A 23842-nucleotide genomic window follows, 5' to 3' on the forward strand; every position below is an offset into this window, starting at 1 on the left:
TTTCTTTCCTTCACCGTTATTCGTGTTTGTTGGGCTACAGTATGAGGCACAAAATACAAGATATGTTTTTTATACCGTTATTCATTGTCTGTATGCTAATAAAGTGTTAGTCAATAATTGCTGGTCTACGTTCCTTTTTACTGGAATGCTACTACAGATTTCAATCATTTTTTTTGTATGCTTTTTCTTCTCTTCTCTTCTTTTAGTTTTTTCTTGCCGTTCTTTTACGTCGGTTCTTGGTTTTCTGTCGTTCGTTGTCGTTTCGTGTCATTTGTTTGGAGTTTTAAAATGAAGGTTGACTCTTTACAATTTTTGTTGCGCCATCGGGGCAATTTTGATGATGTTTTGCATCTGATGGGGGTGTTGTTGTTTTCTTCGCCGTCTCGTTTCTTTGCTCGATTTCGACCCGAGGACAAGGAATTGATAGTGCAATTGCTGTTGTTTTCACTACTCAATAATCCCTGTGCTCCTTCCTCTGCTTTCGATTTTGGCTTTCAGCGAGTTTGGATCGGTGATTATTACTACGTGTGAGTTGGTTTTCCTTTTCTTTCTTTTATGTTTCCGATTTTGTTAACGTTTTCTTATTATCTGTTTTTAGCCGATATCCTGGATATGCGAGATACCGCGATCTTTACCCTCAACATCTCGCTAGGTTGTTGTGGTGTTTGGAGTCAGGCGAGGATATTTTCTATCCCACTTCTCGATCTGCGGTGTTTTTACCGGAATGCCTGCTGGAGGAATTCGAAGATTCTGTCTAATGAATGCAATTTGTTGTCGTAATGTTTTCATTTTAGTGTTTTTGTTGTAGTAGTGGTAATAAACTGTTGTTGGTTCTTCAATTTTGTTTTGCTTCAATCTTATTCATTGCCAGAAGCCTTTCTCTTGCGGCTTCTTATACATTTCCAGTCTTCAAATATGTTTCTCCTATGTTCATCAAACGCGTAATCCCGCGGGGTGTTTCCATTGACATCAGTTATGTCTGAATCTGCTCCGTGTTCCAATAAGATATTTGTTATGAGATCTTGCCTATACATTGTGGCTAGGTGTAGGGCCGTATAGTTTCCTGGTTTAGTCGTTTGATTGATGTTAATGTGAATTTTCCTTTCACATGCTGCCCTAGCGAGAGTGTTGTTTCCATGTTTGGCGGCATAATGTAGAACGGTGCTGTTGTCCTTTGCCACTTGTGCAACGTTAGAACTTATCCACAAATAGCTGGCCACTTCTTCATGCCCGTAGGCGATGGCGACCATTAGTGGTGTTTCTCCAAGGCTATTGTACGATGAAAACTTGTATTTGTGATATCGTAATATCCTGATCAAGAGCTTGTTATTTTCTGCTGCCGCTCTATGTGCAATGGTCTGGCCATCCTCTTCTATATCTGGGTCAGCTCCGTAGTCTAACAGTAAATCCGTTATGTCCAGTTTTCCCGCTTTCACGCTTGTATGAAGTAGTGTTTTGTCGTTAAATTTCTGGTTTAGAAATTCTGCCTTCGGATGGTAATCCCATGCAGCGGGTCCTAACTTCTGGATGATACATCTTCTTATTTCTTCCCTTGGAGCGTCTATCATTTCGAGGAAAATTTCTTGCTCACGTAGTCGTGTGATGGCTTGTGTTCGTTTCTGCACGGCATCTGCTCTTGCTGCCGATAAAGTTGGGCGCGTTTTCATCGCACAGTTACTACATTTAGGTAATGTTTCTTGTTCTGTAGCATTTGGATTAAATTCGAACGTTGGTGGATAAAAACCATAATCACCGAAGAGCCCATCTCGTTGCGTTTCACTGTCCGTTTCAGTTTCACTTTCAATCACCAAGTAGTTTATTTCTGGTTGGCTTTCACTATCACTTGCTTCATTACCTTGCACTGCGTCTTCACTGTTCTGTTCCATCATTTCTTTTTTTTTTTTTTTTTTTTTTTAGTTAAAACTTCCACTTTTACTTAACACTTGTGTGTTTGGTGGCTGTTTAAGGACAATTCACTTGAAGTTTTCATATTTCGAGTTTTTAATACATTTACTACTTTCCCCTTCACCCAAAATAAAAACTTGTTAACTTTGTTTTTTTTTTTTTTTTTTTTTTAAATGTTAGTTGTTTTTAGATTCAACTTCTGTTGAGCATCTGCAAAGGTCTTCCCATACCATTCCATAACCCACAACATAAGTGCAAGTCGTGTGTTTTCCTGTGCATTTGCGAGCTTGATCGGATTCCCAGTTTTCTTCCATGACAGGATAAATATTACGTTGTTTCGGTGCGCTTGGTTGAGCCGGGCGTGATTGTGTGGGTCTTTCCATGGTAAGAGGTGTAGGAGCCGTCATCCTAGTGAACGGTTGCTCTATTATTTCTTCCGGTGGTTGAGTGCCTGAATTTGGGATCATTGAAGTTAATTCGTGCGCTTCTTCCGTATTTATTCCATATCGTCTTAATCTTCTAGCTTGTCGAATTTTTTCCATGATTCTTGTAAAAGGGTCACAAATGATCAATATGCGTAGGGATATGATGAATACAATGAATCCTATGATAGATAGGATAAGAATTTTTGATGTGTCGAACCATGAGAACATGGTTCCTATCTGATTATCCTGTTTTTCTGACATCACTATGTCAGAAACAGATTTTGAATTTGATTCCTGCATTAGGCCTACTAGATCGTTTATGATGTTTAGTTGCTCCATTTCCATTGTTTCATGCGCTGGATGGCTCTTCAGACTGTAGTCGAAATCATTCAGGTGCAACTCTTCGAATTCTGTGATGAGGTCTAAGTTCGGCATGTGAATGCTTGCTTTTTGTTTTACCCATTCTCCATTTGTTGAATTGTGTTCCCAGGTGTGATGGAATCCATTTAAATTCACCAAATGAGTTTTCCAAAAGCAATCGGAATATGGATGTATGGACCATCCATCTACTCCGATTGTGCAGTTTTTGTCTTCATAGGTAAAGAATGGTTGAAATCCACATTTCGATTCTTTTGCGGAGATGAAAATCCGTTTGGTTTCACATTGTTGGAGCGTCATCGCTTGTCCGAAGCCTTGCAGTCTCGTACAGATGGGTAATCCGAGCGCTGAAGCAGCAAGAATTCCGTTACTTTGAGCTAACATCACCGCTTGAGTTTTCTTTATTGTTGATAGTTGACAATATACGTCGCGAATTTCTTTTGCAAGTTTGTTTTCGTGTTCTGTTTCTATACTTATTTTATATTGCTCATGCATTTTTGAAATATCGAATTTAATTTTGTCGCCGAATTCTTCTATATTTTGGGGTAGACCGCTTTCTGTTTCGTTTTTTATTGGCACCTCCGATACTTGTTCTAGGGTTAAAGATGCTGCCTCGGGTATTTCTTGCTGAGATGTTTTTTCAGTGTCATCAATAATTTCCATTATTGCATCCTCCGTAATGGTGTGATTTTTCGTGACTGGAGGATCTTCGATTTTTTCAGTTGTTGTGAGAGGTGTTGTTGAATTGCTTATTGATTCAGTTGTTGTTGTCGCTATAGTTGTCGTTGATGATTGTGTAGTGGACGTGGTTTCAGTTGTAGTTGATGGCAATGTAGGTTCAGTACTTGGAGTTGTAGGCCTAGTGGTTGTAGTCGTTGGCTCAGCAGTTGTAGTTGTAGCTGTGGTAGTTGTAGTTGTAGGCTTATTTGTTGTAGTTGTAGGCTTTGTTGTCGTAGTTGTAGGCGTAGTAGTTGTAGTCGTAGACTTTGTTGTTGTAGTTGTAGGCGTAGTAGTTGTAGTAGTAGGCTTATTTGTTGTAGTTGTAGGCTTTGTTGTTGTAGTTGTAGGCTTGGTTGTGGTAGTCGTAGGCTTAGTTGTGGTAGTCGTAGGCTTAGTTGTGGTGGTCGTAGGCTTAGTAGTTGTTGTAGGCCTAGTTGTCGGTGGTGTGCTTTTAACGGTCGTTTTTATGGCTGTTGTGGCTATTGTTGTTTTAATTGTGGTTGTGCTTAATTTTGTAGTTGGTTTTACTGTCGTTGTGGTGCTTGAAGTAGATGAAATAGATTTTTGTGTGGTGGGCGTGGTTAAGTTTTCGTTGTTTGCGTTACTTTCTCTTTTGAGAAGAGGGGGTATAAGTGGTAGTTGTGTTCCGTCCAATGATTGTTGAGTGTGAAGCGCTATAATGGCTGCTGCTGAAAACGTCCGTATTTGGTGCGGGTTTCGATATTCGAAGTTAAACTGTTGTTTTCTACTTGAACCGTGGCAATGCCCTAAACTCAGACGTCCTACTTTTAGTGTGAGACATTTTCTGTCTGACGCCGGTGAATGTAGGCCAGTTCTGTCTGTTGCCATGAGCTGTCCTGTGTGTTCGAAAGTGCCCCAAATTGAACTGGTGTTGGCACATTCCTGTAGAATAAGCATTGTTGTGTTTGCCTTGACGCAAGCGTTAGTGTTGAATGGTCTAATGGTGAAATCAGACGTATACTCGAAAGCTTGGCCTTTGGTAGTTGCTCTACTGCAGTTTCCTACGGATACTTGTGATTGCACCAGGGGATCGTTACTTGTGATAAATGTTTTTAGTTCTTCTTGACATTTTGTCCAATCTGTGTCACAATCTTCCATGGTTAGTTGTTGTTCAAGCCCATGATGTGTGACACATTTTCCGTTTGCATATTGTTCGTTCTTCAACAATCCCCAGGCGATCATGTCCCAGATGATGTTTCCGCTGCCGTGATTTGCTTTCAAGATACCGCCAAATATGGGTGAGTTGATTGTGGTTGTAATTGCTCTTCGTTGTTCTAATCGGACTTCTTGAATATCCTGCAATGTTACGTCGGGATAATTTTCTATAACATCCGGATTGGTATTTATTGTTTGAAAGAACCACTGCTGGTTTTTCCTGGTATCTCCTTCCAAAGCACACTTTTCCAATTTTAAGGTTTCGTCGACCCCTACGGTAAGACACATTTCTGATTCTTGGGAAATTAGGTAGCTGTTCTCTTTTTCTAAAATCCATCTCGTTGATTCCTCTGAACAGGCTGCAGCAAATACGTAATCGTGTGTTGTCTCCGTGATGCAGATATGAGTATTTTGTACGCGTATCGTTTGGTCGACAATGTACTCGAATTTTGATCCTGATGGAAGAGGGTCTTCCTTTGAAAGTTGACTGTACGTTGTCAAAGGGTTTCTGCTTCCGGACTCGTAAGTAATGTATATTGTTGTATCCTTTTGTACGATTTTTCCATCTTCCTTGATTATTTTTGGTCTTCTATGTGCCAATCTTAGAGTTCCCCAGGCGTATGAAATACTGTAGAGGCGAATCCCAAGTTTTTCGTCTTCAACTTGGGTGTCGAAGAGAAAGTGAACTTCTTGAAGAAGAGAACGTTGTGGTCTGGATTTGTACAACTCTCTGTAATCTTCGCACACGGGTGTGGCAAGGTTGGTATTTTTAAGGCAGGTTGCGATTGTGTTCTTGAACATTTCATACAAAATTTTTGTTGTTTCTGCAGGAAACGTCAAGTACGTTAGAGGGATTCCAACCACTTTATGTCCTACTGGTGCGATATCCTTATCTGGTTTGTTAAGAAAAGATATTTCAATCTGCCGACTGGTGTCGTAAAGGCGGCTGGAATTATCCGACTCCGGTTCTCGAGGAAGTTCCAGGTATCCTGTCCCTTTTAGTAACGTCTGAGTGTATGAACTGTTGGTTGTTCTTTCTCCCCACACGATTGTATTTTGATTTTGGATGAATTGTCCTTCCTGTTGGGTGGTGTTAAGTAATCCGAAAGGGCTTTCGATTGGACTATCTGGTTTCTCCTGACGTAGCGTGATCTGTTCCGCTACACAATTTAGTGTTTGGTATTCCTTGATGGCGTACCATTTACCTTCTCCTGTAGGAGTGGCGGTGAAACTGAGTCCCGTCGGTCCGGTTTGCATATTATTGTTGCCACATTTTTTATCGTTGACCATCCGCCAACACTCCAAAGGGGTGATTAGTATTGTTTCCTGGGAGTAAACTGTATCGAAGGATCCGATCCAGAACGATCCGGTTATTTTCTTTGTTTTAGTCCACTGTCGACATGTCCATCCTTTCCAAGTGGCTGCTGGTTTTTGTTTGGTTACTAAGGTGTAACTAGTTGGTATCCTTGGTAAATGTTGTGTTTCTGGTTTTTCATTGTCACAGTAGTAAGGCAATTCGAAGTCTAGGATTCCTCGTATGTTCATGTTGTTACAGTCGCAGATGGATGCGTAGATAGGGTAAGTAGGGTTAAGTGAATGAAGGAGGCAAAGAAGGAAGAGTAATGTCTGCATCTGTGAAAAATGAAAATGTTTAGTAATCCGGTCCTTGATATCGTCTTCTTAAGTGGTATTGGTGATTCGTTATAGGATCGTTTCGGTTTTGGTTACGGTAAAGGTTAGGTATTGTATGGGTTTTTGGTTCTCCTTCGTTCCTGCGTGGTTTGATGTTCGTCTTCACCGGATGTATCAGCTGCTGCTTCCTTGGTCGGCCTGGTCGGCGTTGGTGAATTGTTGGTTGTCGTTGTGCTTCAACATTTTCTGGTAGGTTTTGTAGCATTTCTTCTTCCTTAGTTGTTTCTTGTTTTCTTGGTGTGTAAAGTTTGAGACGGTTGGTATGTACGATAGATTTAAGTTTTTTGTTTTCCGTGTGCTGGATCTCGTAGTTGATATCCGAGAAGCTTCTTGAGATTTGAAATGGTCCGTTCCATCGATTTATGAATTTTCCTGCTGCTGGTGGCGCCTTCAGTAATACGTAGTCACCTATGTTGTATTTAATAGTTTTCGTGGATACGTCGTAGTATTTTTTTGTCTTGCTTGGGATTTGAAGAGATGTTCTCTTGCCAGTTTTTGAGCTTTTTCCCATTGCTGTGAATACACCATACTAGTATCTTCATAGGTCTCGTATCTTCTGTTAATCTTGATATCATTAGGCATTATTGGTTCTCGTCCGAAGAATAGAAAGAATGGTGTTTCTTGAGTTGAAGCTTGTTTTGCTGTGTTGTAAGCAAAAGTAACGAACGGAAGGTATTTGTCCCAGTTAGCAGGTTGGTCGGAGACATAACAAGCTAGCATGTCACAGAGAGTTCGATTGAACCTCTCAACTAATCCATCAGTTTGTGGATGATAGGCCGTAGTCCTTATTTGTTTGACTTTGAATAGTTTACACACCTCTTGTATTAGACTGGATAGAAAGTTAGTACCTTGGTCTGTTAGAACTACTTCTGGAGATCCATATTTAGTAAATATTTTATTAACTAAAATCTTCGCAATTGTTTGGGCAGTTTGATTTCTCATTGGAACTGTAAAAACAAACCTACTGGCATAATCTGATATAACTAATATATATCTGTATCCCTTAGCGCTTTCTTGAATTGGGCCCACTATATCCATAGCTATCCTTTCCCATACTCCTTCAACTAAAGGCAAAGGGTGCAATGGTGCTTTACTTCCACCTACCGCTTTTCTCTTATTGCACATCAAACAACTTTTAACGTATTCTATTACGGAAGTACGCATGCATGGCCATGTGTACTGTCTCTGAAGTCTAGCCAACGTTTTTCCTACTCCTAAATGTCCTGCCAATATGTGATCGTGATTTTCCCTTAAAATTTGTGGTACCAGTCTTATTGGCGTTACAATTCTTCTTTTGGTATCTACTAATAGTCCTTTGTCGTTTATTTTAAATTTATTTTTAACTTCCTTACTTGGATTGGCCTTTGCCATTTCCTTTAGTATTGTTCTGCAATACTCATCTTTGTGTTGGAGTTCTATCCATTTTTCCGTGTCCTTGGACTGATTACTTTCCGTTTCAAAAATTACTTGTTTTGTTCTAGTTTCCTTGGTTTCGTTTTTAACTTCTGGTTTCTCTTTTGTACCTGTTGACCTTGTTTCTACTTTCGCTAGCGGCACTATTGGGGTGCGACTAAGTGTGTCAGCATTTTGGTGTGACTTTCCTGGTCGGTACCCAATAATGATATCAAATTCTTGGATCTTAAGAGCCCATCGAGCTAATCTTCCTGCTGGTTCTGTCTTACTCATTAACCATTCTAAAGGTCTATGATCTGTAAATACGGTGAACTTACGCCCGTATAGGTACGTCCTAAACACGTCGATGGCGTGGATTATTGCGTATGCCTCTTTCTCTGTGGTTGACCACTTGGCCTCGCGGTCGTTCAGATGTTTAGAGGTATAGGCTATGACGACTTCTACGTCGTCTGATTTACGAAGGTCCTGTCCGTCGGACTCCGCTAAATCCGCTGATTGAGGTGGAGGTTGTATTTCAGCCAAGACTGCTCCTATTCCATATCCTGAAGCATCCGTGTAGATGATAAATTCTCGAGAAAAATCCGGATAACCTAGAACAGGTCTAGTGATGAGACAGTTCTTAATACATTCAAAGGCGTCCCTTTGTTCCTCCCCCATTTCCAGTCCGCTGACTTTCTAGTGAGCGCAGTTAGTGGATGGGCTTTATCAGCAAAAGCCCTAATAAATTTTCTGTAGTAGCTGGCTAGACCTAAAAATGAGCTCAATTCTTTTACGTTTTTGGGAGCGGGATATTTAATAATTGCGTCTAACTTTTTTGTACTTGGTGTTATTCCTTTCCCGGATACGATGTATCCTAAATAATCTAATTCTTCTTTAAAAAATTCGCACTTCTTCCTTTTCAATTTTAAACCCGCTTGTTTAAGGAGTCTAAAAACTGCTTCCAAGTGTGTCACATGATCAGTAATTGAATTACTGAACACTATGATGTCATCTAGGTAAACCAATGCGAATTTGTACAATACCGTTTTCAAGATGTTATTCATTGCCCTTTGAAAGGTGCTGGGTGCATTTGTTAAACCAAATGGCATTCGATTAAATTCGTATTGGCCAAATTCACAAATGAAAGCTGTTTTGTGTTTATCACTTTCTTCTATTTCTATTTGCCAGTAGCCGCTTAGTAAGTCCAATGTAGAGAAATAAACCGATCCGCACAACGCGTCAATTGTGTCATCTATCCTAGGTAGAGGGTACTTATCCTTAACCGTAATTTTGTTCAAAGCTCTGTAGTCGATGCACATTCGCAACTCTCCATCTTTTTTAGGTACCATTACTATAGCTGCAGCAAAAGGACTGTGGCTTTCTCTTATTATTTTGTTACTTAGCATTACATCTATTTTAGTCTTAACAACAAGTTTTAGGGATTCGGGTGTTCTTCGCAGTCTTTGATTAATGGGAGCGTTATGGCCTATGTTGATGTGATGTTTCACTTGTGTAGCTAGACCCAAGTCGGATTCTTGGTCTGCGAAAAGATCTTCGTGTTTCTTTAGTAAAATTTCAATTTTAGTTTGTATGTCGTCTGATACATTGAGTGCTTGCTCTTCTTTTTCAACAATCCTAGCTATCTCCTTAGTTTTATTATTAAAGTCTAATTGAGTGAAGGATTCTAAATTACGATAATCTTGTTGTGTAAGATCTTCGTCTTCTCTACCAATCGGGATTAGTGGTATATGGATGCCTGCTTTGCTAAATGTTACGCTATAAATGGGCATGGTATTGCTTCCAAAATTATGTTCTACTCCAAAATGATCATAACATATTTGACGATTTCTAGTGTTAATCTTCACATTATTGTTAGATAAGAAATCTAATCCTAAGATGCATTGTTCATTTAAGTTGCTCATAACATAAAAGTGGTGGTTAGTAATATGGTTATCATTGATAATAACTGAAAATTCAAATTTCCCTATCGATTTAAGTTCTTGTCCCGACACCGTTCTAAAAATAGGAGGATTCACATTTTCTACTTGTTTTAAGTGCTCATTACACTCTAGAGTATCCAATATTTTACTGGATACTAAACTAGCGGCTGCGCCAGTGTCCACTAAAGCTATGATTTCCTTATTAAAGATTCTAACGGGAATACGTATCAGTTTTGGAATTTCTACTTCTACATCTGATCCTAAATTGTATGTTAGTTGGGAGTTACTGATTGGTTTTATGGTGTTTATCGGGGACCTTGGTTGTTGGTACGTGCCATATCTGTCCAACATTCTCTTGCAATATGTCCTCTTCGGTTACACTTGTAGCAGGTTATTTCTCGATTTTCAGTTGTTCGAGGGCTGTTGCTAGTGTGTTGTTGCTGCTGTGGATGTTGGTTGCTGTTATAACGTGCTTGTTGTCTGTAGTTGTTTGGTCCGCTGTAGTTTCCTTGTCGGTTAGGGTAGTCGTTCCGATATGAGGGACGTTGGTGAGATGGAAATCTGGCTTGTCTGTATCCTGAAGGATTATAATTTCTTCGTCCTGACGAATTGTAATCTCTGCGGCAGGGGCTGTTATCTCTGTTCCTACTTAGACTTCTTTCTCGACTTGATTCTCGGCTGTTATGACTGTCAGCAAATCGTACTCGCGAATCACGAGATCTTGAGTAACGTTCACTTGGACGTGCTCTTCTGTTTTCGTATTGGTCAGTTGCAGCTATGATAACGTCGTTTTCCTGTGAGGATCCACGTTTCGTATTAGTACATTTTAATTCTGACAGAGCATCTGATAATTTTTGCTCAAGTAGTTGGATTTTATCGTCTTGTTGTTTTTCGTGATGCGTTATCCCTGCTATAACAGCTGACATCTCCTTGTCGTCTGTAGCTTCTTTTGTGTGTAGAATTTTTTCAGAAATGAAAAGTTGTTTACATAATGCGTCAAAGTCTTCTGTGTTTTCTGGCATTCGTAGGTAAAGTTCTGCTTTATACTTTGGTAGTAATCCTTGTAGTAGGATTTTGCTTTTTCTGTGATCCCTCATCTTTTTCACTTTGTTTAGTAATTGTCCTTCAATAATAGTTTGGTTATGGTCAGCCCTTTCTTCTTTACCAGCGATGGTGTCGTAAAGATTATTTAACCTTGACACAAAAGCTCTGCAGTTTTCTTCCGGTTTTTGAGTTAATTTTGAAAGTTTTTTCTCCAGCGTAGCTAAGTCGTAGGTGTCTTGAAATCTTGTAATTAGTGCTTCTTTCCAATCCTGGTAATTTAGATCATCTCCTTCTTCCTCAGCGTAGTTTTCATGCCATTCGAGAAGCTTCGCCTTTCAATCGATCAGAAAAGAAACGTATCTTTTGATTGTCGTCCCATTCATTGTTTTGTGCTACGTGTTCGGCGCCGCGTAGCCACTCTGATATTAGTTTATCAGTGCTTTTTCCTTTAAAGATTGGAATAGCCTTTTTGTCTTCTCTGGAGAATAGCTCTCCTAAAGCCTTCACTATTGGCTGAGTGAAGTACCGGTTCACTTTCTTTGCGTCTTCGTCGTCCTGCTCAGTTGCTGGAATATCGCCATCCTCGGGATTTTTCTTGGAGGTATTCACGAACGTTTTTTCCGAAGTGTCCTCGTCGTCGTGTGTTACGCCCATGTCGACCTTCTTTTTAAACTGTTGATTTTCTTGCTCCAAATAGATGATTGTTTTGTTTAAGTGTTCTATCTGTGTTTTGAGGTTTTCTATTGTTTGTTCAAAATCGTTTGTTTGTTCTATTTCCAGCTCGTAGTGGAGTGACTTGTCTCCACTGTCTGTCGGCAAGGTTAGTTCGTTTATATCTCCCACTAGTTTGGTTATTTCTCCTGGTTCGTCCTCGTCTAGCCTTGAGTCGTTGGAGTCTTCAGTCTCGATGAATTTAACTTGAAGTTTTTTGTATTCTTTCACCCGGTTTTCTAGAATTGTTATTTGGTTTTCTTGTCCTCGTACCCGATCTTGTAGTTCTTGAAGGTCTTTTTCAAGGTTCTTGTTCTTCGAAGTAAAATCTAGCAAGTTTTTCTTTAAATTGATTTTTTCTGTTGAAGCCTTGTCGAGTCTGTCTGCCAAAACTTTTATTTCTTTCTGGAGCTGCTCTGCTGTTTCTGATACTTGTTTTATCTGGTTTTCTGCACTGCTGAGTTTCTGGATCAGTCTGGTCTTCTCACCTTCAAGTTTGTTAATTATTTCTTGCCCTTCGGTCTCGACAGCTGCGTTGTTTTCCTCTTTTCTTTTGAGAAGATTCTGCAATTGACTCTCGGTTGCTAAGGTGGTTTCAAGGTTTTGTTCTAGGTCGGCGATTCGGGAATTGGCTTTTTCAAGGGAGTTTTTCAGAGCCTCGTTGTTTTCTTGAAGTTGCTCTAGCGAACTGCTTAAAGTGTATTTGGAACTTTTTGCCTTCTTTTTGTTACTCTCCAATTGTTTTTGCGCGTTTGAAAGTTCAAATTTTAGCGTAGATATCTGCTTTTTATCTTCAATTAGTGCAATTACTGACTCTTTCTGCAATACATTGATGGTACCGAACAAAAATTCTTTTTCTTTTCCGTGCAATGTGTGTAGCTGTTGGAGTAAACTATCTAGTGTTCTGGTGTTCCCACCTTGTACGACTATATCGTCTTTGAGTGTTTTAGTAGCATTAGCAATGGTTTCTTCTGTTACGCCATCTGTTACTTTTAAAGTTTTTTCTAGAAGGTAATAAGTGTAAAAATGCAGCGAATTTTGCGTCGCCTGACTTGCTTCTTGTTTCTGTGTTTGTAACTGCTGGATATTTTCAGTTGTTGAGATTGTCTGGTATGCTTTACTTCTTTCTAAGTCTTGCTTAAATTCTAAGTCTATTAAGGTCTTCCAATTGTCCAAAAATTGCTCTCGATGGTGACTTAGGTTTGGGTCTTGGTCGGTTAAATCAGATTCTTGTAGTACGGGGTATAAAGGTAGTAGTGTGTTCTCGTTGAGAGCAGTCTTTTGTACAGGTGAATCAAACGGCATTCGCTTACCTCGATGATGTTCCGATGTCGGTTGCTTGAAGACTTGGTGATAGAAGCGTTGAATACTTGCAGCTGGCGAAATAAAGCACAGATCAGAAACTTTTCTTCCAGAGTCTCGTTGTTATTCTTGTTGTCTCGTTGGGACCTCCAAATGTAATAGTTTCTAGACTGTGTATTTGCCAGTAAACTAACTCTACTTAAGACGATACAACCATGTGCTTATATACCAAGAGATTGAAGGTTAAGAAGGGAGGGGTTTACAATAACTTTTACTTTTATCATTAACTATTATCCGCAGGGAAGGTTGCATTCGTGACGACCTTCTTGCTGGGTGGGGCTGCTGTTGCTAGGAGGAGTTGCTGCGGTCTATTACAATACGTTGACGGTCATGAAAAAGATTGCTGGGTAGTTAAGTTAGAATGTATTGATACGGAGCTTGTCTTATTTACTTAAGAAATAGCAATGTGTTATGAACAAACACATGGTTTTCGATCAGTTCTAAAGAGTGGTTCGAGGTTGCCATCTTGGATAGGTCTTTCTCCCAGTTTGGTGCAACCACCAAATGGAAAACATTGACGTTGTCCATAATAAAAGTGTAGGAATGGAAAGACAAAGGGAAAGTGAAAAAAAGAGGGACCAACCCCTTTCTTCCCCACTCTATTCTTCCCTTCCTTTACTGTCCTTCCATTCGTACCCTTTTGTTATGGACAATGTAATGCTTTTTGGATGTGGTTGCACCAAACTGGGTGAAAGACCTATCCTAGATGGCAACCTCGAACTAGGGCTGTGGTACGGACGTTTTTTGGCGGCGTTTTTTAGATGGGGTTTTCTTCTTCCGCGGGTCGGAGAGGGTTGGGCCAACTGAGTAAATGGGTTCGGCCCGGGCCAATGGGTCAATAAATTTTTACCGGCCGGGTAACGGCCCGGGTAAAAAATCGGGTCAAACACACTTTTTTTTGACAAACTTTAAAAAATTCCCTAATTTTCTTAATTATCTTCTTCTTCCAACATTGACACGACAATTATGTCTTCTGAACACGAACGCCCTTTTCTACCACTTATCCTACTTTTCATGCAACGAAATTCTCGTAGAGCATTTGGCGGCAATATTTTTAGGTCTTTCTTGAGGCCGCAGGCATAGTGAATAACGAGCTTCTCTATGTGACTACTAGATGGCGCCACCACTCGGGTTGGCCAACGAACCCGGCGGTTCAACCCCTCGCCCGGTCCGTACAAAATATTCCTCGGTGGGTCGAGTTGGGTTTTTTTTTTTTCTTCAGCCCGGGCTGTGGCCCGAGTTTTCATGGCCCGGCCCACAGCCCTACCTCGAATCACTCTATATATTTAAAAGGTGGTATGTTCATTTTTTAACTGTAATTTAAATTAAGGAAATAAAGAAGTGGTTTTCGACTATCATAGCGCAACAAATAAAAAAACGTTTCGATGCTTGGTAATTAACGCTTTTATATTATTACACTTCCATTGAAATACAAATCAGCGTATTGGAGAACAAATCAGACGAACTTCTGTTCTATAATTTTTTTCCTGCTGGGACCTTTCCTCGTCCTTTCGGTCTTCCAGGCAACCTTCCATTTCCTCGTCTTGTTCCTCTTGTTTTTCCCTGTGTTTGGAAAGGCGCAGATAAACGTCTGACCTTTACGCATGGCTCAATTGCCAATTTGGGGTCTTTATTAAAAACGAGATATTTTATAAGAGAAGCAGCCGCAGTACCCGCCGTACCATCTGCCACCCGCTTCAATGTCGTTTGCGGAGGAATTCCAGAGTTGCTTGGCCCAAATATTTCCCCTTCTGATTGTACCGTAGAGAAGTAAATACTAAAATAATCAGAATTTTAGTTGAAAGAAGACTGATATAAATTATACCTTCGCGGTGTTGATAATTGGGAGACGAAGACCTTGTGCTGGACGGTGAAAGAGGAGCGGAGGAAAGAGGTGATAAATTATTTCTCTCATTTTGCAATGTCAGCAAACTGTCCACATCTGTACACACCATTGAAAAATCAATAATTTAAACACAACCTGAGTGGAAATAATATTATCTTTGTTGTTACCTTCGTGGCAATTTGGTGAAGGATATTGCTTTGCATTTTTCGACGGAGGAGTATATTTTGTACTACACTTCACCTGTTTCTCCATTTTGTTATTTTCTTCTTCTTCTTCTTCTTCTTCTTCTTCTTCTTGATCTTTTTTTCTTCTTCTTCTTTTTCTTGATCTTCTTCTTTTTCTTGATCTTCTTCTTTTTCTTGATCTTTTTCTTCTTCTTGATCTTCTTCTTCTTCTTGATCTTCTTCTTCTTCTTTTTCTTCTTCTTCTTCTTCTCCTGCTCTCTCTTTAGATGATTTCATTTTATTGTTTCCTGTCCTTTCATCTTTTTTCTCTTTCGACTTTTTCTTTTTCCTTTAAAATTTTAAAAATTTTTAAGCACTAATAATTGCAAAATTTATTAGCATAATGCTTTTTCTACCTCTTTCAATGGAGTTTTTCTGCTCATGATTCTCGAGGAGTACTGATTCATTTTCATGTTCGATAGTTTTCTTCTTTGCTAAATTATATTATGAATGTTAGCACAGGTATAGAAGTAACTAGAAAACATGAAAACCTGTTCTATTTCTTTTTCTGGCTCCTTTTTCAATGAAGTTTCTCTGCTTTGGATTGTCATGAAGTAGTGATTCATTGTCTTGGTCGATTACTTTCTTCAGTCCTAAATTAGAATACAAATGTTAACACAGCTATAAAAATTTGTAGGAAACAAGAAATACCTCTTCTCTCTCTCTTGCTGGCTCTCTCTTGCCATATGCCCATTTCTTCACACAACTTCTATCTTTTCTCTGAAAAACATAATTTTAATTTAAAAACAATTTTTAATTTGAATACACTAGCAAAAAAGCAACCTTGTTTTTTGTTCCAATGTCGAACCCAAAGTTTATCTATAAGAATGCCATCTTCTGATTGGGCAAACTGAATTCCCCCACCACTGGCTAAAACATATTTGGTATGTTGGGTTCCGTTGGGATAACGAATTAAACATACAACTGAAGCATTGAAGTTCTCAGCCATTTCATCTATTTTGGTGTAGATACTCTTGTGGCAGTGGGACTTCCTCCTGTCAAGGTTGTTTTGTTCGTGGTTACCCAAAGAATTCCAATAGTTTTGCCATTCGATAGTTTTCCATGGTTTATTTCGATTAGGTACTTCCTTTTTTCCTTTAAAGGATTCCTGTAATAATATAACATAATTATTTTAAGTAGGCATACGTAACCAAATTAATGACAAATAAATTACTTTGAACTGAGAAATTCTGATTCGATCTTCTTTGTTCTTCTGTTTAATTTGTCTCCCCATTATATTTTTCATGTGTTGTAATTCTTTTTTCCTTTGTGCCATGGCTTCATTTAGCCTCTTTTCAGCTAGATCTGTTTCATCGTGAACAATTTCAGAATTGCTGAGTGAATGTGAATCTTCCATGTTTGACTGTGAATGCCAAAAAAATCTGCATATGAATCAAACATAAACAGTCAGTAAAAGTTACGAAATGATACAAAAACTGTATGTGTGTACTTACAGCTTGTTCAACGAGTTGCAGTCAAGAACTATGACAGGATCAATGTACTTTGTTCTGTGAGTAAATTTTCAAGAAGTGCAAGTCATATGACACAGATTATTGGCCCATCAGACATTAAATTGAATAGGTAATGTAAAAGGTAGTATTTCAGCTCTGCAATGAGTAATCAGGAGTATTATTATTAGCTTTGTTTAAACTATGATGTAATGGGTTGTATGCATCAATATATAACTGGTCAGAATTTCTTTACTTTGTTATTTGATAAATGAAATATCATAATTAATATTTAATATCAGATGTGGTAAAATAACAAAAATTGGACTGGATAACCAGCTCCCCAACACGTCACATCAGTATTCAGAAAAAATGTCAAATTAAACAAAAGATGTGGCACAATAAAAAAATGGGACTGGATAACCAGCTCTACCCCAAAAATAACATTCGGTTCAATAAAAATAAATGAGACCGGATTACCTTCTTTAATGTAACGCATATTATTTAACACCAACGAAAAAGCCACGCGACTGCTTAAGCAAAAAAAGTGTAGCAGACAACTTTCCACATTTCTGTCACTAGGGGGCACAATGTAAGTTCGGGGTCGCTTAATTTTCCCTCCGCTAGATGTCAGCATAGCTTGACAAAGTAGCTTGAAAAAATAGCGCCGGAAAATAGATAGGTGCCGGGTTGAGGTTGAGGGTTGAGGTGCTGGGTTGAGGTTGAGGGTTCAGGTGCTGGGTTCAGGTGCTACTTATGGCACTAAAAACGTGCCATAGGCGACTGGTCACACGAGTAACGCGAGTCCGTTTTTTCAGCGCTTATCGCTGGTCCGTCCACTATTTTTTGCGGCTCATTATAAGCGAAAAAAAAATCCATTGAAATTTGTTGCGCTACATCTAACGCTATCTAAGCGCGCGTGGCACTAGCGATTTGTTTGCGATAAAGTAGCACGCGATGCGCTATATTTAGCGCAATATTCGTATTTCATTGTATTATTTACGAAACGCGCAAGCGGTTCGTTAAGTTTAAAAAAATCGACGAATAAAATGTTGCGAAAGGAAAAACGATTGCGGCCAATGGACGAGAAGAGCGTGCCTGTACATGATATAAGCGCTTGTCGCGAGTCCGTTGGCTATATTATTAGCGCTAATCGTCGCCCTTCCACTGTTTTATACGGCTCGCTGCTCGCGGCCAAACATTTTAAATTGTTAGCGTTAGATCTAGCGTTCTCTATGCGCGCATTTCGCTAATAATTAACTTAAGATTAACTTGCGCGAAATGCGTAAAATTAAGCACATTGAATTTCATTACATGATTTACAAACACAAATAAGCAGCAAAAATAAATATGTAGCGCGAAAAATAATTAAGTCAAATATTACGCGCTAGATCTAGCGCTGTGTAAGCGCGTATGGCACTAGTGATTTACCTGTGATAAACTACGAGGCGCTAAATTTAGCGCAATACCTTTTATAATATATACGCAAAAATAATAAGGTAAAATATTTTTCACTAGAACAAGCTTAACTAAGAGCGCAGGAGGGTGCGAATCATTAAGTTGCGCACGATAGTATCAATTGAGCGCAATTTATTTCATGGTATAATTTACGAAACGCGCAAGCCCTAAAATAAAAATTTAGCCCTTATTAAAGCGTATTGTTTTAAATTTAATTAACCGGGCGCATATCTAGCAAATATTTGGCTTAATATTATTGCGCTAGTTTTTCACCGTTTAATTCCGGGCTGGTCGGACTGCCCCTTGTCGACGACACCCAGAGTAGCTGATCGTTAGCGACCCGTCGTTCCTTTATAGCCGTATGCCCTTGCTGTCCAATAAATTGAAGATGGCCCACCTCCAACACCGGCAGCGGCTACTGGCTCGCACCACATAGACGGAACATTTGAAAAACTCAGCGGCCACCGCTCGCAGCCATTTTCTATTGAGAGCGAAAAGAAGGCGCTTCCCAGTTCCCAGATACATCTGGCTAAAAAAAATATCCGCAAACCATGCTAAGTCACCTGAGTTTTTGATATTTTTCACCTCGTTGGCGCTGGCCAACAGCGGCTACTCCAGCTCGAACCGCTTCCGGTGTTGAAGGTGGGTCATCTTCAATTTATTTATTGAGCAGCGAAGGCATATATGCGTCCGTAAATTGGAAAAGCCGTCAAAGATGGGCCGCTGTTCATATGGGACAGATCAATCGCCAACAAATTCATCAGTTTATATTCTGGGTGTCGTCGACAAGGGGCAGTCCGGCCAGCCCGGAATTAAACGGCAAAATATAAACGCAATTTATTTCAGCCGAGAATTTTCCTTCAATCAAATTTTATGTGATGCGCATTATTCAGCGCTAAACATTTATTTTAGCGCTTGCGCGTTTCGTAAGTCATATGATAGAAAAAATTGGCCTAAAATCAACGCATCGTAGTCGAGTGATCTATAGATCACTAACGTCATACGCGCAACGATATCGCTATATCCAACGCAAACCATTTGACATTTTTCGCCAAACGAGCCGCCTAAACATTGGCCAAGCGACGATTAGCGCTAAGATAGAGAACGGACTCGAAAGCGACTAGCGCTAATATAATAGACGGACGCGCGCAACTAGTCAAGTGGCCGCAATTGTTTTTTTGTCGCAACTCGTTAAATAACCGAAGCGCTGGCACGTTTTATAAATAATGCGATGAAGTGAACTGCGCTAAATATAGCGCTTCGCGCGCAAGTTTATCAAAACTACATCACTAGCGCCATGCGCGCTTAGATAGCGCTAGATCTAGCGTGAAACATTTAATATAATTATTTTTCGTGCGAGCCGCTAAAAACAACGGGCGATCGACAACGCAAAAATAACGCAAGGCGCCGCGATAAGTGCCGAAATAACGAAAGGGCACGCTCTACTCGCCCAACTAGTCGCCGCAATTGTTGGTTTACTTTGCACGTCCGTTTAATTAAATTTAGTGGAATGCGTGATATGTAGCGTTAAATATTGATTTTAGCGCTTGTTCTTTTCGTAAATTATATGATGGAATGAATTGCGCTAAATTGATCCTTTTTTGCGCAATTTAATCAAAAGTGCCCTGCGCTCTTAGTAGAGCTTTTAGTGCGAAATATTTAACCTCATTATTTTCGCGTAGATACCCAACTGTTACAGCGGACGGGCTGCACTAAGCGATCAAATAGCGGACGGCGCGCGCTATTCGTCCAACCAGTCGCCGCAATGGTTTTTTTGTGTCTCAGTGATGTTATTTGTCTACGCATACGGCGTTTTGGCAGGCGATTTCCGTCGGTGAGCTGGTGTAGAATTTGCCGTTGCATTCAGACCCTACGTTTTGATCGTCTTCGCAATCGTAATGACGTGGGCCACGTCTGGTTGTGGTGAATGCTGTGGTCGTTGCCACATTCAGCTTCCCGTTCGTAATATGTTGCTCTACATTTGCCGGGATTTGTAGGAACCGGGCGAGAACGTCCTCGCTTCGTTTGAGATGATAGGGCTCAGCCGCTCAGCGCTTATCCCTAGCCATCTAGGGGGAGAGTGAATGTGGCTATGTTTTGGACCGCTAGGTGGCTATCCGTTTGAATAACTTTCATGGGTTTTATGTAAAAAAAGGGGGGGAAATGCAAAATAATATTAAAGAATAATTCTAATTATTTCGGTTGATTTATTTTGCAATTAAAAGGTAGCATTTTTCATTAAATTAAAAAAAGATCACAGCAAAAAGAAAGCATAACAACGGTGTTAAGCAGACGACGATAGCAGACTAAGGTTGGATTGACGAAAAAAGTATCTGTATTTCGCTGCTACAAACGGCGCACCAATGCACCATACATTTTTACGTAATTTGTCATGGCAGAAGTAAGTTCATTGAGTGAGTCGGAAAATTATGTGGAAAGTGATTTCGAAACCTCATCAACAGAAGAGAAAAAGAAGAAAAATGTTTATCCCAAGAGGAAAAGAAAGTATCATCATTTATCCGAGCATTTTTCCAAGTCGAAGAACAATGTAAAAGTAAAGTCTAGTTCCACTGCTGGAAAAACTTTTACTTATCTTGGAAAAACTAGGAAGAAAAAAAATTCAACTCTTAGTGGTGATTCCCTTCAACATTCTTCGCAATCCGTACAACAGCCACAAACTGTTTCATCATTCACTACCCATCATTCAGCACATGACATAGCGACTGATGAATTCCCATCAGCTATCAGCCTTGAAGATCTTGGTTACTATGAAAATCCAGTACAATTTTATTTTGGTTATATAAATAAAGTGAAATTGTATCTTTGCAGATAAGCTAAGAAGAGAAGTGAAAAACGACTTAGAAAGCATGCAGGTAAGACAACATCGAACATGGCAAGAACGACAAACATTTGGTGCATGGGGACAGCATGCTAGAAGAAGAATTTTTACAGAATATGTATCAAGACAGCCACTATTTCATTCAAAATGTGACCAGTGTCATGGTGATTTGAACTTCTACGCTGTGAGATGTATGACCTGCAAAAGACACCTTTGCCATCAATGTGATGCAAACACACACTCCAGCATGCCATTTCATCGAAGACTATTGTGTTCTTGCGAAACCCTGGAAACATTACAGCCCCATCATTTTATCGATGAAGAACATTATAAGAAAACGTATGAATGAGAACATTATGAAAACATTATAACAAAAGGTATCTGTCTAAAAATAAAAATTCAGACACACGTGTTTCTCAACTATTATGCTCTTTTACAGATGTTTGTTTACCATGCTTTGTGCCTCTTAAATGCTGTGATGTAAACTGCCTTGGATCGATGTCGCTTACACCCAATCTCACAGAATCAATCGTGGTTTTCACTGAGCAAGGTAAAAATAACATTCAATGTAGACCGTATTCTAAAGACTATCTAATAATTTAAAAAATAATTGGACAGGTCGGTTTCTGTTAAAGGGAACTAATTTTGTTTGTGATAGTTGCCATACTGTTAGGAAAGCCACTATCGACGACTATATATTTTCTGGTTTTTTCCCTGCAAGTTTATCAGAGAAAGTTACATATCTTTTTTCAGAAGAGGCACTTCTATTAGGGTATCACATTTCCCACAAGTGTCCAGGTTCTTCAAAGAACATGTACGCTCGCACTCTTGAAGACGTATCTAAAGAATATGGACGGGTACGTGACACAAAGCAGTACAATTTATTCAATTGTTATAATTATGATTTGGTTGATTTGGAAGAATGGACCGATTAACGTACCGTTATTTACTACTGCGGAAAGAGAGTGGGAAACCTGTCGCCACTATATTGACCAAGAAGTGCTGAAAAGAGACAAAACTCATTGCCCAAGTTGTGGGAAAGAACCTTTAGTCAGATCTTCTGACGCTATCGTAAAATTGAGGCGCTTAAGCTCGGCTGGAAAAGTGCACAATCCAGAAAACGAAAGAACGTAAGATGCGTGTACAAGAAAACACGACAAAGACTGTTCTTAAGTTTTATTATTTCAATAGAATGGAACAGCCACAGGCGAGGTTTGGAAACTTAGTTATCAAATCCGATACAGAAGTTGAAAATTTCCGTCAAAGGATTTACAACAAAGTTTCTACTGTACGCAATTACATTTCATTTGAAACTACTAGATTTGACATGCTGGACTACGATATGATTAATCATAATTTTATAGTATTTTTAATTCCCATATCTTATTTTGTAGACAAAAAGAAACAGATGTGTGGGGGATCGGCTTTTAAGGCCGCAAGAGAAGACTCCAATGAACAAAGAAGTATGACGAGACTGGGCTCGTCGTTAGCTCTTGCAAGCACTGCGTTGTACCATACGCAATCAACATGTTTAAAGGTGAATCGTGGACCCATACTGCATTTATGCACAACGAAGCCATGAAAAGTAACGCCAAATTCTTCTGCTACGACGTGGTATGCCAATACTGGAAATGGATGAAAAAAAGTGGCTCGTCATTTTCCTGAATACCGTAATCTAACAAGTGAAATGACAGGAATCTTGCCTATCATGCATAAGAATGCACATCAATTGCCATGCAAGGTATTATATCAATAAATTATGAAGCAAAGTCTTCTCTCAAGCTTGAAATATATATGTACAAAACAGATTTTATGGAATCCCCGCTGGACAACTGGAATGGGCTTAACTGGAGGAGAAGAGCACGAGCAAGTTTTCTCCAAATTGTATCTATATGCTTATGTGCTAAAGCATATGGCCAAACATAGTAATAGAGCTTCTTACTGTATTTATTAGCAAACATTGTTGCATTGTTAACTATTAATTCAACGATTTTACTCTTACTTCATTTAGACAGAAACGATTTTTTAACATTAGCTATTCTTTATTGGAACTGGGGTAAAATTGAAAATATGCATTTCCTTCTACGCAAAAAGCTAGAAAAAGTAAACAACTTTGCAATACAGGTTAAATAATTATTTGAAAATAACGAAAATTTTCTTAGGCAAGAAAGGAAATCAAACAAGGCACTCCAAAACTCGAGAAATTGTTGGAAACCCATAACCTCGTATATAATGATCTTCCACTGATTCACAAGGAGCTGGAGACAAAAGCTAAGGCAATTCTTGACCAAAGAAAAACCCAAAAGACTACAGTTGATACACTGAGAAGAATGCTGGAGGGCTTACATGCTCATTTAAAGACTACTTCCATTTCTATCTCTAAAGAAGCAGGTATATTACAAAAAATAAATTGAGACCGCATTACTTACTCAGAGTATCGAACTTGTACTAAAAAAGAAAATTCGAAGAGTCGCACTAAATTAAGGCGGGTTTTGACGGAAACTAAACGAAAGGCTTTGGAAACGATTGAATTAATTAATTCTAAGGATACAACGCTTCCAATTTCTTACGAGGATTTCAATGAAGGTGTCTTTCCTTGGGAAACAGTTCTGGATCGGGATGACACGCACTTTCCCACACGTAAAAATAAAAAAATTGTACTTTTTTAAGTAAAAACTTCATTTCGTCGTTTTTGCAGTTTCCCTTGCCGACAAATATAATATTGTTGATTGTTGGATGCTATTGAAAAGAGCAAGGGAGGAAATTACATTGAGTAAGAATGAAATGATAAACTACATGCGATTCCTCATTGATAAACGGTCATCACTACAACAACCAAGTCAAAAACATACCGGAGAAGACGAGAAATTTGCGAAAGGGAAATCCGTCATGAAAGTTTCTGAAGTTCATCATCTTAATTTAAAAATTCAAATGGCTCTAACAACATTTAATTTAAAGTGCAACCAGCATTTTTCAGATTTCGTATGTGAAACACAAACAAATCATTCTGAACCAGAATTTGAGTTTGACACATCTGATGAAGACAATTACGATTCTCTCTCAGAATCCGAATATTCTGATGAAGAAACAGAAAGCTCATCTAGCTATTCGGAAGATGATGAATCTGCAATATAATTTAGAATACAAATTGCATAATTCTTACTAAAAGTTATGAAAAATAAATGTTTGACTCTTTTAAAGCAATATTGTATTTAATAAAAGTAAGAGAACCTTTTCTCTGATCCGTCCCGTTGCAAAATTAAAATAATAACTAATTGTGGT

General features: G+C 39.1%; 1 protein-coding gene, 1 long non-coding RNA gene and 2 pseudogenes across 2 annotated transcripts; 3 read left to right on the top strand and 1 right to left on the bottom strand.

The window, feature by feature from the left end:
- Positions 1–4836: 4836 nt before the first annotated feature.
- On the top strand, positions 4837–5486 carry LOC123474200. Its single transcript, XR_006648827.1, has 4 exons — positions 4837–4881; positions 4963–5126; positions 5211–5363; positions 5435–5486. It is a non-coding gene; the product is annotated as an uncharacterized LOC123474200 (long non-coding RNA).
- An 8572-nt stretch (positions 5487–14058) lies between these two features.
- LOC123474199 lies at positions 14059–16288 on the bottom strand (annotated as a pseudogene).
- A 3768-nt stretch (positions 16289–20056) lies between these two features.
- On the top strand, positions 20057–20909 carry LOC123474476. The gene is made up of 2 exons (XM_045176690.1): positions 20057–20483; positions 20551–20909. Exons 1-2 carry the CDS (start codon positions 20114–20116, stop codon positions 20907–20909), a joined length of 729 nt encoding a protein of 242 aa, XP_045032625.1. The 5' UTR covers positions 20057–20113.
- Positions 20910–21106: 197 nt separating this feature from the next.
- On the top strand, positions 21107–23842 carry LOC123474478 (annotated as a pseudogene).

The sequence above is a fragment of the Daphnia magna genome, linkage group LG7 (genome assembly GCF_020631705.1).
Source record: "Daphnia magna isolate NIES linkage group LG7, ASM2063170v1.1, whole genome shotgun sequence".
NCBI classification, from domain to species: Eukaryota; Metazoa; Arthropoda; class Branchiopoda; order Diplostraca; family Daphniidae; genus Daphnia; species Daphnia magna.